At 40.9% G+C, this 13,727-nt stretch overlaps 2 protein-coding genes across 2 annotated transcripts in view; both read right to left on the bottom strand.

Annotated features, from left to right (window-relative positions):
- slc7a3 (solute carrier family 7 member 3) overlaps positions 1 to 5,717 on the bottom strand; it is a 51,845-nt gene extending 46,128 nt beyond the window's left edge. Inside the window, exons 1-2 of the mRNA XM_003228917.4 lie at positions 5,618 to 5,717; positions 5,187 to 5,386 (exon numbers count right to left, since the gene is read on the bottom strand). Of these exons, the coding sequence (XP_003228965.2) occupies positions 5,187 to 5,386; positions 5,618 to 5,717 (300 nt within the window). The remainder of the gene's footprint in view (positions 1 to 5,186; positions 5,387 to 5,617) is intronic.
- Positions 5,718 to 9,035: 3,318 nt separating this feature from the next.
- On the bottom strand, positions 9,036 to 13,681 carry LOC100565538 (nuclear cap-binding protein subunit 2). The gene is made up of 4 exons (XM_003228913.4): positions 13,527 to 13,681; positions 12,461 to 12,642; positions 10,274 to 10,412; positions 9,036 to 9,474 (listed from the first exon to the last, which is right to left on the bottom strand). The coding sequence occupies exons 1-4, from the start codon at positions 13,611 to 13,613 to the stop codon at positions 9,376 to 9,378; spliced, it is 507 nt and encodes a 168-aa protein (XP_003228961.1). The 5' UTR covers positions 13,614 to 13,681; the 3' UTR covers positions 9,036 to 9,375.
- Between the last annotated feature and the right edge of the window lie 46 nt (positions 13,682 to 13,727).

The raw sequence follows: 13,727 nt of genomic DNA, 5'->3' as shown, positions 1-13,727 counted from the left end.
TCTTGGCTGACTCTCATGGGGTGTTGCCCAGAAAAAGCGATGCCAAAGGGCTTGTCCTGGCAGACCTCATCCTGCCCATTTCCACCCCATCCCACCCCTTTCCTCTCCATCCGCTGCCCCTTTGGGCGTGGAATTTCCCGGCGACCGAGACCTAATGAAGGGGAAAACACAGCCAGGGCTGCAAAATCATAAGCGGAGACCTGATCTCCATCCCGCAGCCAGTTTTCCTCCCTTTCCTTACAGATCTTTCTTGGGGCAATCCTGTTGCATTTCAGACACACATTGCCAAAAAAACCCTAAAACCCTATTGCAAGTTCTTGAGCCTTTCCTTCAAAACAAAACAATAAAAAAAACATTTCAACCATTCTTAATTTGGAAACGTCGAGGCCCACGCTGGCCGTTTGCTTATTGCATCAGCCTTCAGGGTGAGCATCTGTGCTTCTATTGTGTTTCACTTATCATTCTTTTCATCTGAGTTGCTCTTCCAGTCCCGCTCTTCTCACACCAAAAAAAGCTAAAAACTGTGCAAAGGTTTTGGACCCTGAAAGGCAGCCTTGACGGAGAAGAGGCACAGAATCAAATGACGGCACGGTTGTTGCGTTTGTTACTGAAGGGTCGAGGGATACTGCTCCTGTCAGCTTATTTACCTGCTTGCTTTGACAGACTTTGGAAACCTGCTTTTAAAATCTAAAAAAGCAGGATGAATCTGGGTGGAAGTAGATAATCTATGTTTTATAATTTACTAGCTGTGCCCGGCCACGCGTTGCTGTGGCAAAGTGGTGGTGGTATTGGTTAAAAATTGTTGTGTAATTTTTATTTGACGTTATTTGCATTTTTATTAATTTTATTGTAAGTTATATTTTTATTTATTATATTTTATTATTTTCTTGTATTATTTTTAGTTAATTTCTGTTATTATAGTATTTTATTGTATTATTTTTTGTATTTTTTATTATTTTTTATTGGGTTGCTAGGAGACTAAGTTGGAGGAGCTTAGCCTTCTAACTGGCAGCAATTGGATAAAAGCAATTATTCCTCTCTCTCTAATTAGGACTTTATTTTTCTTTTCTTTTTGTTGTATCAACCTAGAGGCGTGGATGAGGGGTTGTGTTGTCAAATTTCAAGGTTGGGGGGCCTGTAGTTTTGTTGTTTTGTGGGTCGCCGTGATGCCATCACTCTTTTATATATATAGATCTATGTTTTGAGTTTACAACCTATGATGTGCACTTTTCTAATCTACTATTGCAACCTCACTGTTTTTAAATTCTATGTTTTTAATAAGTGTGTTTTTATTCTTTTTGGTTAATGTGCAAATATTACAATGGGTGCATGTTATTGTTTATTGATGTATTGAATATTGTTATGTATTTGATATTTCTGTGAGCCGCCCCGAGTCCCCTCTGGGGGAGATGGTGGCGAGATACAAATAAATGTATTATTATTATTATTATTAACCAATGCACAAACAAACAAATATATTTCGGAGGTCCAGAAGACTTCAGGCAGAAGATAAACCATCTGTCAATATTAGAATGGTTTGCTTGTCATAGAGTCATAAAGTTGGAAGAGACCCTAGAGACCATCTAATTCAACCCAGATAGTTAGTTAGATAGGTAGGTAGATAGACAGACAGGTAGGCAGACAGGTAGGTAGGTATCTCCTTGGGGAGTTGGACAGGATATTTAAAAAGTTTTTATTATTATTATTATTATTATTATTATTATTATTATTAGGTACATAGAAAGATAGGGAAATAGATATGTAGACACGTAGGTAGGTAGATAGACAGGTAGACAGGTAGATAGAAAGATAGATAGGCAGGGAGAATGATAGACAGGTGGGTAGATAGGTATCTCCTTGGGGAGATAGGGCAGGATATAAATAAAGTTTTTATTATTGTTATTATTATTATTATTATTATTATTAGGTACATAGATAGACAGGGAAATAGATATGTAGACAGACAGACAGGTAGGTAGATAGGTATCTCCTTGGGGAGATAGGGCAGGATATAAATAAAGTTTTTATTATTGTTATTATTATTATTATTATTATTATTATTATTATTATTATTATTATTATTAGGTACATTCATAGACAGGGAAATAGATATGTAGACAGACAGATAGGTGGGTAGATAGGTATGTCCTTGGGGAGATAGGGCAGGATATAAATAAAGTTTTTATTATTGTTATTATTAGGTACATAGATAGACAGGGAAATAGATTTGTAGACAGATAGATAGATAGATAGATAGATAGGCAGGGAGATTGATAGACAGGTGGGTAGATAGGTAAATAGGTAGGTAGGTATCTCCTTGGGGAGATAGGGCAGGATAAAAATAAAGTATATTATTATCATTATTATTATTATTATTATTATTATTATTATTATTATTATTAGGTACATAGACAGACAGGGAAATAGATATGTAGACAGACAGATGGGTAGGTAGATAGGCAGGGACATAGGTAGGTAGGTAGACAGGTAGATAGGTAGGTTTCTCCTTGGGGAAAAAGGGTGGGATATAAATAAAGTTTATTATTATTGCTGTTGTTGTTGTTAGGTACATACACAGGGAAATAGACAGGTAGGTAGATAGATGGACAGGTAGGTTGGTACATAGACAGGGAGATAGATAGAGATGGATGATTGAATCCTAGAGTTGGAAGAGACCTCATAGGCCATCCAGTCCAACCCCCTTTCTCCAGACAGGAAAAACACAATCAAAGCCCTCCCGGCAGATGGCAACCCAGCCTCTGTTTCAAAGCCTCCAAGGAAGGAACTTCCACTGGACTCCGAGGCAGAGAGTTCCACTGCTGAACAGTTCTCCTTCCAATCAGGAAATTCTTAACATTTAGAGGGATGAAAGAGCAAAAAAAAAAAAAAAAAAGACATATCTTGGAGAGGGGTCATATTCTTTGTTGCTGGGTTTCATATCTGTTAACAGGAATCTGGAGGCCACTGCCCACTTGGTTCCTATATATCCGTGGAAAGTCCAAGGTGGGAGAAAGAACTCCCAAGGTGGCCGACTGAAACATTCACACTTGCCTCAAACAGACAAGGAGTTATTTCTCCCACCCTGGACATTATTCCAAAGATACATAAAACCCCACTTGACTAGTTTCTAAATGACCTCCCAACCTCTGAGGATGCCTGCCATAGATGCGGGAGAAAAGTCAGGAAAGAATGCTTCTGGAACATGGCCATACAGCAACCCACTGCCTGAGCTGTTCAACAGTGAAACTCTTTGCCTCAGAATCCGTTGGAAGCTCCTTCTTTGGAGGATTTTAAACAGAGGCTAGATGGCCATCTGTCAGGGGAGCTTTGATTGTGCTTTTCCTGATTAAAGGCAGAAGGGCGTTGAACTGGATTTCTTGGGATCTCTTTCAACTGTATTATTATTATTATTATTATTATTATTATTATTATTATTGAGGTTGGATGGCCATCTGTCAGGGGTGCTTTGATTGTGCCTTTTCCTGCATGAAGGCAGAAGAGGGTTGGACTGGATGGGCCTTGGGGGTCTCTTCCAAATATATTATTATTATTATTATTATTATTATTATTATTATTATTATTATTATTATTATTATTATGACACAGCAAACAAAATAGACATGCTGGATTTCGTATCACAAAACCACAAGTCGAACACTTCCCAAGTGTCTAGGACTGTGTGATGTATTTTCGGATGATGCGTGCAGATCCCAGTAGGGTGGCCTTTTGCACTTGGCAGATCATGATTTTGTCAATGTCTATTGTTTCCAAATGCCGGCTGAGATCTTTTGGCACATCACCCAATGTGCCGATCACCACCGGGACCACCTGCACTGGTTTCTGCCAGAGTCTTTGAAGTTCAATCTTGAGGTCCTGATAGCGGTTGAGTTTTTCCTGTTGTTTTTCGTCTTATTATTATTGAGGTTGGATGGCCATCTGTCGGGGGTGTTTTGATTGTGCCTTTTCCTGCATGAAGGCAGAAGGCAGTTGGACTGGATGGGCCTTGGGATCTCTTCCAAATATATTATTATTATTATTATTATTATTATTATTATTATTATTATTATTATTATTGAGGTTGGATGGCCATCTGTCGGGGGTGTTTGGATTGTGCGTTTTCCTGCATGAAGGCAGAAGGCGGTTGGACTGGATGTGCCTTGGGGGTCTCTTCCAAATATATTATTATTATTATTATTATTATTTTGGATGGCCATCTGTCAGGGATGCTTTATTTTGCCTTTTCTTGCATGAAGGCAGAAGGGGGTTGGACTGGATGGCCCTTGGGGTCTCTTCCAACTTTATTATTATTATTTCTATTATTACTATTGAGGTTGGATGGCCATCTGTCGGGGGTGTTTTGGTTGTGCCTTTTCCTGCATGAAAGCAGAGGGGGGTTGGACTGGATGGGCCTTGGGATCTATTCCAAATATATTATTATTATTGCTATTATTATTATTACTGAGGTTGGATGGCCATCTGTCGGGGGTGTTTGGATTGTGCTTTTTCCTGCATGAAGGCAGAAGAGGGTTGGACTGGATGCGCCTTGGGGGTCTCTTCCAAATATTATATTATTATTATTATTGTTATTATTATTGAGATTGGATGGCCGTCTGTCGGGGGTGCTTTGATTGTGCCTTTTCTTGCATGAAGGCAGAAGAGGGTTGGACTGGATGCACCTTGGGGTCTCACCCAACTGTATTATTATTATTATTATTATTATTATTACAATATTATTATTATTATTATTGAAATTGGATGGCCATCTGTCGGGGGTGCTTTGATTGTGCCTTTTCTTGCATGAAGGCAGAAGAGGGTTGGACTGGATGCACCTTGGGGTCTCACCCAACTGTATTATTATTATTATTATTATTATTATTACAATATTATTATTATTATTATTGAAATTGGATGGCCATCTGTCGGGGGTGCTTTGATTGTGCCTTTTCTTGCATGAAGGCAGAAGAGGGTTCCAAATATATTATTATTATTATTGCTATTACTATTATTGAGGTTGGATGGCCATCTGTCGGGGGTGCTTTGATTGTGCCTTTTCTTGCATGAAGGCAGAAGAGGGTTGGACTGGATGGGCCTTGGGGGTCTCTTCCAAATATAAATAGAGGCATACACACAAACACACACGCACCCCAAATCAAGGGAAATCCCTGCTCCCGCCTTTGCCTTCTCACCTTCCTTGAAGTCTGGAGCTTCTGCTTCTTCTTCCAGCTGCTTCTTCTCCCGGGACAGAAACGGAAAGGCAGGCGAAGGCGACGCGCGTTGCCTTTGAATGGAAACCCTGAAGCCACGCCTCTTTTGGCTGCTTGGGGGCGGGGCCAAAGGAGCAGGGACGTGGGAACGCAGCAGACGCGTGTCAAGGGCAGACACGTGTCTCAGCCCGGAAGACAGGCTTCCAAGCATTTTATTGACTCTCAACACCAGGCACGGGCAAACTTGGGCCCTCCAGGTGTTTTGGACTCCAACTCCCACCATTCCTAACAGCCGGTAGGCTGTTAGGAATGGTGGGAGTTGGAGTCCAAAACACCTGGAGGGCCCAAGTTTGCCCGTGCCTGACTACACTATATTATTATTTAATTTATTTTTACAAGGAAGCCTGAACTACATTTCCCAGCATGCCCTGCGTCTGATGCAAGCCCGCTCTGGCTGTCATCAGCACACTGATTTGAACCCAAGAAGCCGCCAAACGGGTTTCTTCCTTCCATCTCGCCTTCTTTTCCCCATCTTAACAAATAGGCCTTGCATTATAATTGGAAGAATTACTAAAAGGATCAAAGGCCTGCAGGCCATGAATCCCTCTGAATATGTTTAGTTTTGTTGAATAAGCCACCAGGAGAGGGAGCAATAAATACATTACTACTAGTAGTAAAGGTAAAGGTTTCCCCTGATGTTAAGTCCAGTCGTGTCCGACTCTGGGGGTTGGTGCTCATCTCCATTGCTAAGCCGAAGAGCCGGCGTTGCCCGTAGACACCTCCAAGGTCATGTGGCCGGCATGACTGCATGGAGCGCCCTTACCTTCCTGCTAGAGCGGTACCTATTGATCTACTCACATTGGCATGTTTTTCGAACTGCTAGGTTGGCAGAAGCTGGAGCTAACAGCAGGTGCTCACTCCGCTCCCCGGTTTGAACCTGGGACCTTTCGGTCTGCAAGTTCAGCAGCTCAGTGCTTTAACACACTGAGCCACCGGAGGCTCCATTACTACTACAGTAGAGTCTCACTTATCCAACATTCGCTTATCCAACGTTCTGGATTATCCAACGCATTTTTGTAGTCAATGTTTTCAATACATCGTGATATTTTGGTGCTAAATTCGTAAATATAGTAATTACTACATAGCATTACTGCATACTGAACTACTTTTTCTGTCAAATTTGTGGTATAACATGTTTTGGTGCTTAATTTGTAAAAACATAACCTAATTTGATGTTTAATAGGCTTTTCCTTAATCCCTCCTTATTATCCAACATATTCACTTATCCAACATTCTGCCGGCCCGTTTATGTTGGATAAGCGACACTCTACTGTACTTTGTTTCCCCAAAAATAAGACATCCCCAGAAAATAAGATATAGTAGAGGTTTTGCTGAATTGCTAAATATAAGGCCTCTCCTGAAAGTAAGACCTAGCAAAGTTTTTGTTTGGAAGCATGCCCATCGAACAGAACTCCAGAGCATGTAGGATCGGTAAATGTACATACCATAAAGTGTTGTACATGGAAATATTGGTAGTAACAAGAAATCCTTGATAGGATTCACAGTTTGTCTGGTTATGCTGGTTTGTGATGACAACTACTGTACAGTATATAATCAATGTTCATTTTTTTGTTCAACAATAAATGTGATTCTTCTTCATGGAAAAATAAGACATCCCCTGAAAATAAGACCTAGAGCATCTTTGGGAGCAAAAATTAATATAAGACACTGTCTTATTTTCGGGGAAGCACGGTAATTACTATTACTACTACTACTACTACCCTATGTAACACAAATTTTATTCCTGGGTTATAAATGTCATAAAAACATGGGGAAAGAGTATTCAACTTTTTTGCGGGAGGAACATTCTGCTATAGCACATTTTGCAATAGTTTTTCAATAACTATCTTGTCAAGTCGCAACCAATTCAACCTAGATTGTGGCAGACACAAAAATGAAGTTTCTGGAGTAGAACAACTACTTTCAAAGTAAGGACCGCACAATTAAACAGGAAATAACACTTTCAAACCAGGAACAGAATATTTTTTCAAATTTTGTTATATAGTGTTATGATGATGATTATTTCCAGAAGTCAAAGGAAGTGCATTCCTGATACGAAGGGACACATTTCCCTCCAGTCCCAGTCACTGCAACAAGACAGTAGTCATGGTATTATTATTATCTTATTATGACACAGCAAACAAGATCGATATGCTGGATTTCATATCACAAAATCACAAGTCGAACACTTCCCAAGTGTCTAGGGCTGTGTGATGTATTTTCGGATGATGCGTGCAGATCCCAGTAGGGTGGCCTTTTGCAGTTGGCAGATCGTGATTTTGTCAATGTCTATTGTTTCCAAATGCCGGCTGAGATCTTTTGGCACGGCACCCAATGTGCCAATCACCACCAGGACCACCTGCACTGGTTTCTGCCAGTCTTTGAAGTTCAATCTTGAGGTCCCAATAGCGGCTGAGTTTTTCCTGTTGTTTTTCATCAATGCGACTGTCACCTGGGATGGCAACATCAATGATCCAAACCTTTTTCTTTTCCACAACTGTGATGTCTGGTGTGTTGTGTCCCAGAACTTTGTCAGTCTGGATTTGGAAGTCCCACAGTATCTTTGCGTGCTAATTTTTCAATATTTTTGCAGGTTTGTGATCCCACCAGTTCTTTGCTGCTGGGATATTATTATTATTATTATTATTATTATTATTATTATTATTATTATTATTATTATGTGTACTTATACCCCACCTTTTCTCTCCACAAAGGAGACTCAAAGCTGTGGTCCACTTGCCCCCAAACCATGTCTCTGCAGAAACCAACAACCTCCACAAGAGGCGGCAACTTTTATTCTGATCTGGGGAAGTGATAGAATTAATACTGAACAGACATTGGGAAGACAATATTTTTTACTACAATCCTCCTAAACGCATCACTGATCAGCGTGGCCACCTGCCATGGAAGCTGCAGTCCAGGAATTTTACATGGGTAGCCTCTTGAGAGGTGGCCAGAGGACCCTTGTCCTCCGAAGCAAGAATCCTGTTTGCGCTGGATTCTCAGGCAGTAGTTTTCCCTCTTTGGAAACAATCTGCCTCATTAATGAAGAATGGGCACATCTATGGGTTGAACATTAACAACGGAGGCGTTTGAGGGTGCTGCCTCCCTCTGTCTCTGTGTAACTAGAGGAGTTTCCTAGCAGAAGAAAGAGCCTCTGGGCCACGAAACAAACTTGGAATTTCCTGGAAAATTAATTGCTAATGGAGGGGGGGGGGGGAGAGAGAGAGATGAGAAAAGGCTGATGCAAGAACCCAAAAAGGGCAAACCAAATACAGAAAGTAGCCTTAGGGAATTTCCTGCTGGCAAACATCTTCCATCTGTTTTTTTGTGTTTAAATACTTCTGTAGGCAGTTCCAGCACAAAAACAAACAGAAAAGTCAAACTTTTTTTCAGTTTCAACAACAAGGAGAGGCAGAAATGTATGTCTCCCATTGAAGGAAATGAATCTGCACAGCTCAAAAGCTTAGTAGACTCAGAATGTGCCAATTTGGAGAGATTCCACCTAAACCTTTTCTCCCCAAGAGCTGTACAACGGAAATTCTTTGCTTCAGAGGGAGCTGGGGCCTCCACCTGTGCAAGTCCTTTGACAGAAACTGGGTGGGCCTCTTTCCAGAATGCTCTAGGAATGCATGGTGGAATGGGGTTGGACTAGATAGCCCTTGGGGACCTCTCCCAGCGCTGAAATGCTAGGGTTTCATGACAGCCATTCCTGTACTCCTTCCGTTGCACTTCTCTCCCTGATCCCAGTCAGGTTACAATTGGCAATAATACTGTAAAAAGATCATTTATTTGGAATCTCTTGCTGTTAGAAAAACAAAACCAGTATAAACCAGTAGATGGAGGGAATGGCAGCTACCGCAGAAGGGCAGCAAATACCCTCCCCAGCCTCCTCGTAAATCAATTACCAGCAACACTTATCCTCTTAGGATTTCTACACTGGGAAAACAGGTTTGCAATGCACACATTATCCAGCATGAAGGTGAGCGAAAAGGCCCTGAGATGCCAGAGATGCAGGTGGCAAAGGGTTTTCTTTCCAGAAAGCCATCTTCTTCCTCTGAATCTTGCCCCTCTTCCTGACACCCATCCCCTTCGATGATCCTTGAAACTGTCAGTAAATGGCGGTCTGTTGGTTTGTCTTCTGCATCTGGATGATCTTCCCAAAGCCACCTCTTCCCACGTCGTAGTCTGTGCGGTATTCATCTCGGACCTAATGCAAGTCGAGAGAGAGGTCATGCAAGCCTATTACGGCAACAAGGATACAAGAATGCATTGCTCTTGGCTCATTTCACCAACATGAGACCTCAAGCAACTGGCAGGAATTACAGCTACAAGCATGTTTAAACTTCACCCATTTAAAACAATTAGAGAAGATAAAATTATTGCAAGCCCATTAAAATATCTCCTTTCACAGCCTAAGCATAAGCTATTAAAAATAATAACATCACTCTAAATTCTGTGCAAAACAGCCATTAGAAATAATAACATCACCACCTCTGAGGATGCCTGCCATATGTGGGGGGAACATCAGGAAAGAATGCTTCTGAAAAATGGCCATACAGCCCAGAAAACTCACAGCAACCCAATAATAACATCACTCCAAATTGTATGCAAAACAGCATTAAACTAATAAAAAGGACAGGTTTTTTTCTCTCCACTGATTTTTGCAACAATATTCTATTATAGTCCTTGTTGTGTCAGTTGGAGCTGGATCTACATCTATAATGTAGTTTCAGAACAAAGATTGACAGCATTGAACTGGACTATATGAATCTACACTGCCATATAATCCAGTTTAAAGAAGTTAAACTGCCTTCTGTAACTGGATGGTATGGCACTGTAGATCTAGCTGGGTCAAAACAAGAAAACACGATGCATCTGATCTCTGATATATTGTTTACTGGTTAAGTCTGTTGATCCCACGTCTTTAAAACACTAATAAAAACCCTGAAGAATGTAATTGCTTTCACTTCTGCCGAAACATTTCGGATGACGCAAGGGGTCCCTACCTGGCCCCCCGTTTTGCCGCGGCCGAACTGGCGCCCCTCCTTGAAGCCGGCGTCCCAGTCAGTCCGGATGATGCGGTCGTCCAGCCGGGTCCCATCGATGAAGCGCATGGCATGCTCCGCTTCAACTCTTGTGTAGTATCTGTGGTGTTGGCTTAAGGGAGACTCTGGGAAAATCTCAAAAGGGAGGGGGGCAGCAAATGGCCGAGGAAAATCCCACCAGAGCTGGGCTTCAAAGCATTTGCACCCAGCACTTCAAGATCCAATAATGTGATACTAACCAATGAATAGTAACACATTTGTATGGGCAATGTGAACAGAACCTTTAGGCCACTTCATGAGAAACTCCTAGAAAGCTGTTTCTCTTGAGGACCTCATAGAATCATAAGAGCTGGAAGAGACACCAGGGGCCATCTAGTCCAACCCCCTTCTGCTTTCATGCAGGAAAAGTTCAATCAAAGTCCCCCCTGATAGATGGCCATCCAGCCTGTTTAAAAGCCTCCAAAGAAGAAGCCCCACTGGACTCCGAAGCAGAGAGTTCCACTACTGAACAGCTCTTCACATTTAGAAAGTTCTTCCTAAGGTTCAAGCTGAAATCATTTGGTCTTAAAGAACCCCTACATAAAGATTATTGCCCAGGTTGACCCTCATCTGCAAATATGAAAGCCCCAAATTGCACACCTGGGTGGTTGCCATAATGACACTTTTGTTTTATATTGCTACATAAACTGTTTCGGGCCCCAAATTATTTTAAATATCCTATAAAAACTACCTCCTGGCTATGTTATATAAGGTATATATGAAACATAAAATAAAATTCATGCTTAGACTTGGTCTCAACTCCAAAATCTGATTCTGTACAGGCAGGTATTTCAAAATGCCCTCAAAATCCAAACCACTTTTGGCAGATTTAAGTATTCATGGAATCCCCGTCCTAAAAGCTCCACAGAAAATTGATTGGCTTTTTTTAAATCCCACCTTTCTCTCAATATAGGGACTCAAGGGGGTTAACAATGGAAATGACAAATCAGATGAAATAAACACATGTAAACATAGCTAAACAAGCAAAACACTCAGTGAGGTAGTAGACTTCCCTAACCCCTGAGATGCTAGCTGGTTGTATGCCAGGATATTAAATAGTAATACAGTAGAGTCTTGCTTATCCAACATAAACGGGCTGGTAGAACGTTGGATAATAAGGAAGGATTAAGGAAATGCCTATTAAACATCAAATTACATTATGATTTTACAAATTAAGAACCAAAACAACATATTTTACAACAAATTCATAGAAAAAACAGTTCAATAAACGGTAATATTATGTAGTAATTACTGTATTTATGACTTTAGCACAAAAACATTGCAATGTATTGAAAACATTGACTACTAAAGCATTGACTACTAAAAGGCAGACTGTGTTGGATAATGCAGAAGGTTGGATAAGCGAAGGTTGGATAAGTGAGACAATTAAGAAATGCTGAGATTTAAGCGCACAGCAATCATTATGGGTATATACTTATAATATATATATAACATTTGGGTATGGGCATACATATATGTATACATATTATATCAACTCGAATCTCATGCGCCATCAAATAATGCGCACCGCAATTTTCTGAACCCTGAAACAAAAAAAAAGTATTTGCTGCCAAATGTAATGAGCAGTGGCCTCTTTGTCATTTGGCCCCAAAAGGTGCACATTACAGTCGCTGCTTGCTTAGAATCCCTTCTTTAAAACACATAAGTGTTAGGACACCAAAGCTTCCAGCAACATAAAAGAAAACTTTGGGGTGCATCTATACTGTAGAATAAACCCAGCTTCATTGCCTTGGTTCAATGCTATGAAGACATGGGAGCTGTAGTTTTACAAGGCTTGAGCCTTCTCTGCCAAAGAATGTTGATACCTCACCCAACTACAAATCCCAGGATGGCATAGCATTGTGTCATAGCCATTAAAGGAGAGATGGGGTCCCTCAAAGAGGAGCTCCTGAAGCAGCTTCCCCTTTGGCTTTGGCTCAGCATTAAGATGACCATATGATGCGCAGGAGGTAATTTAGGTCCAAAAGGTGAGCATTAGATTTGAGTAAACAAGGCATGTGTGTATGAGGTACATTTTTTGCAAACATAGACTTATATGGTCAACCAAGGGATCCACATTTTGCCAATGGCGACGCAAGCCAAGGATACTCCACAAAGCAGAAGCCGCAGGGCGTCTTCTTGAGTTTGTCCAGCCCCATGACGATGCGCTTGACGTCCCCGCACTTGGAGAAAAGCTCGTGGATCTGCTCCTCTGTGGTATAGAAGGAGAGGTTGCCCACATAGAGTGTGCAAGAGGACTTCAAGGCTTTCTTCTGCAAGTAGCGGCTCCCCTGAAAACAAAGCAGAGAATTTAATTCTATTATAATTGTATATTTATATTACATGCAATATTACTAATAATATTGCAATACAGTTGTTTAATATAATACATTGTATGTATATATACTTGTAAACTGCCCTGAGTCCCCTTTGGGGTGAGAAGGGCGGGATATAAATGTCGCTAATAAATAAATAAATAAGAGGGTCATGGCCATGTTCCAGAAGCATTCTCTCCTGACGTTTCGCCCACATCTATGGCAGGTATCTTACTTTGCTTTATATATACAGTAGAGTCTCATTTATCCCACATTCGCTTATCCAACATTCTGGATTATCCAACGCATTTTTGTAGTCAATGTTTTCAATATATCGTGATATTTTGGTGCTAAATTCATAAATACAGTAATTACTACATAGCATTACTGTGCACTGAATTACTTTTTCTGTCAAATTTGTTGTATAACATGATGTTTTGGTGCTTAATTTGTAAAATCATAACCTAATTTGATGTTTAATAGGCTTTTCCTTAATCTCTCCTTATTATCCAACATATTCGTTTATCCAACATTCTACCGGCCCGTTTACGTTGGATAAGCGAGACTCTACTGTAATTGTATATTTATATTACATACAATATTACGAATAATATTGCAATATAGTCGTTTAATATAATATATTGTATGTATATATACTTGTAAGCCGCCATGAGTCCCTTTAGGGGTGAGAAGGGCGGGATATAAATGTCGCTAATAAATAAATAAATAAGAGGGTCATGGCCATGTTCCAGAAGCATTCTCTCCTGACGTTTCGCCCACATCTATGGCAGGTATCCTACTTTGCTTTATATATACTGTTTTTAGCCCAAAGGAAGCAACCAAGAGGCCCCTTCGCCCACCTTGAACTGCTGGTCCCGGTAGCAGCTGATCTCGCAGTACGAGTCGCTGTTGAGACCGCTCAGAGTCGTGCTGAGGATGCTCGACATCTTGGGCCACCGGTAATGGCGTCACTGGCTAACCACCGGCCGACGCAAAGAATCTGAATGAATCTATTGGTTCTTGCCGCTGTCGCTCAAAGCAAGCGCCCGGCTACGATGACG

The sequence above is a fragment of the Anolis carolinensis genome, unplaced genomic scaffold (assembly GCF_035594765.1).
Source record: "Anolis carolinensis isolate JA03-04 unplaced genomic scaffold, rAnoCar3.1.pri scaffold_12, whole genome shotgun sequence".
Taxonomy (NCBI): Eukaryota; Metazoa; Chordata; class Lepidosauria; order Squamata; family Dactyloidae; genus Anolis; species Anolis carolinensis.
Note: the sequence above shows the minus strand (reverse complement) of the source record. Positions and strands in the feature narration are given on the sequence as shown.

Excerpts from the sequence above, each read along its gene's own strand:
- LOC100565538 (XM_003228913.4), bottom strand. The coding sequence starts at position 13,613 with ATGTCGAGCATCCTCAGCACGACTCTGAGCGGTCTCAACAGCGACTCG. Across the intron at positions 10,413-12,460 it reads TGCGGCTTCTGCTTTGTGGA|ATACTACACAAGAGTTGAAG; the intron begins GTATCCTTGGCT and ends CCAACACCACAG. Across the intron at positions 9,475-10,273 it reads GCGGCAAAACGGGGGGCCAG|GTCCGAGATGAATACCGCAC; the intron begins GTAGGGACCCCT and ends GACTTGCATTAG.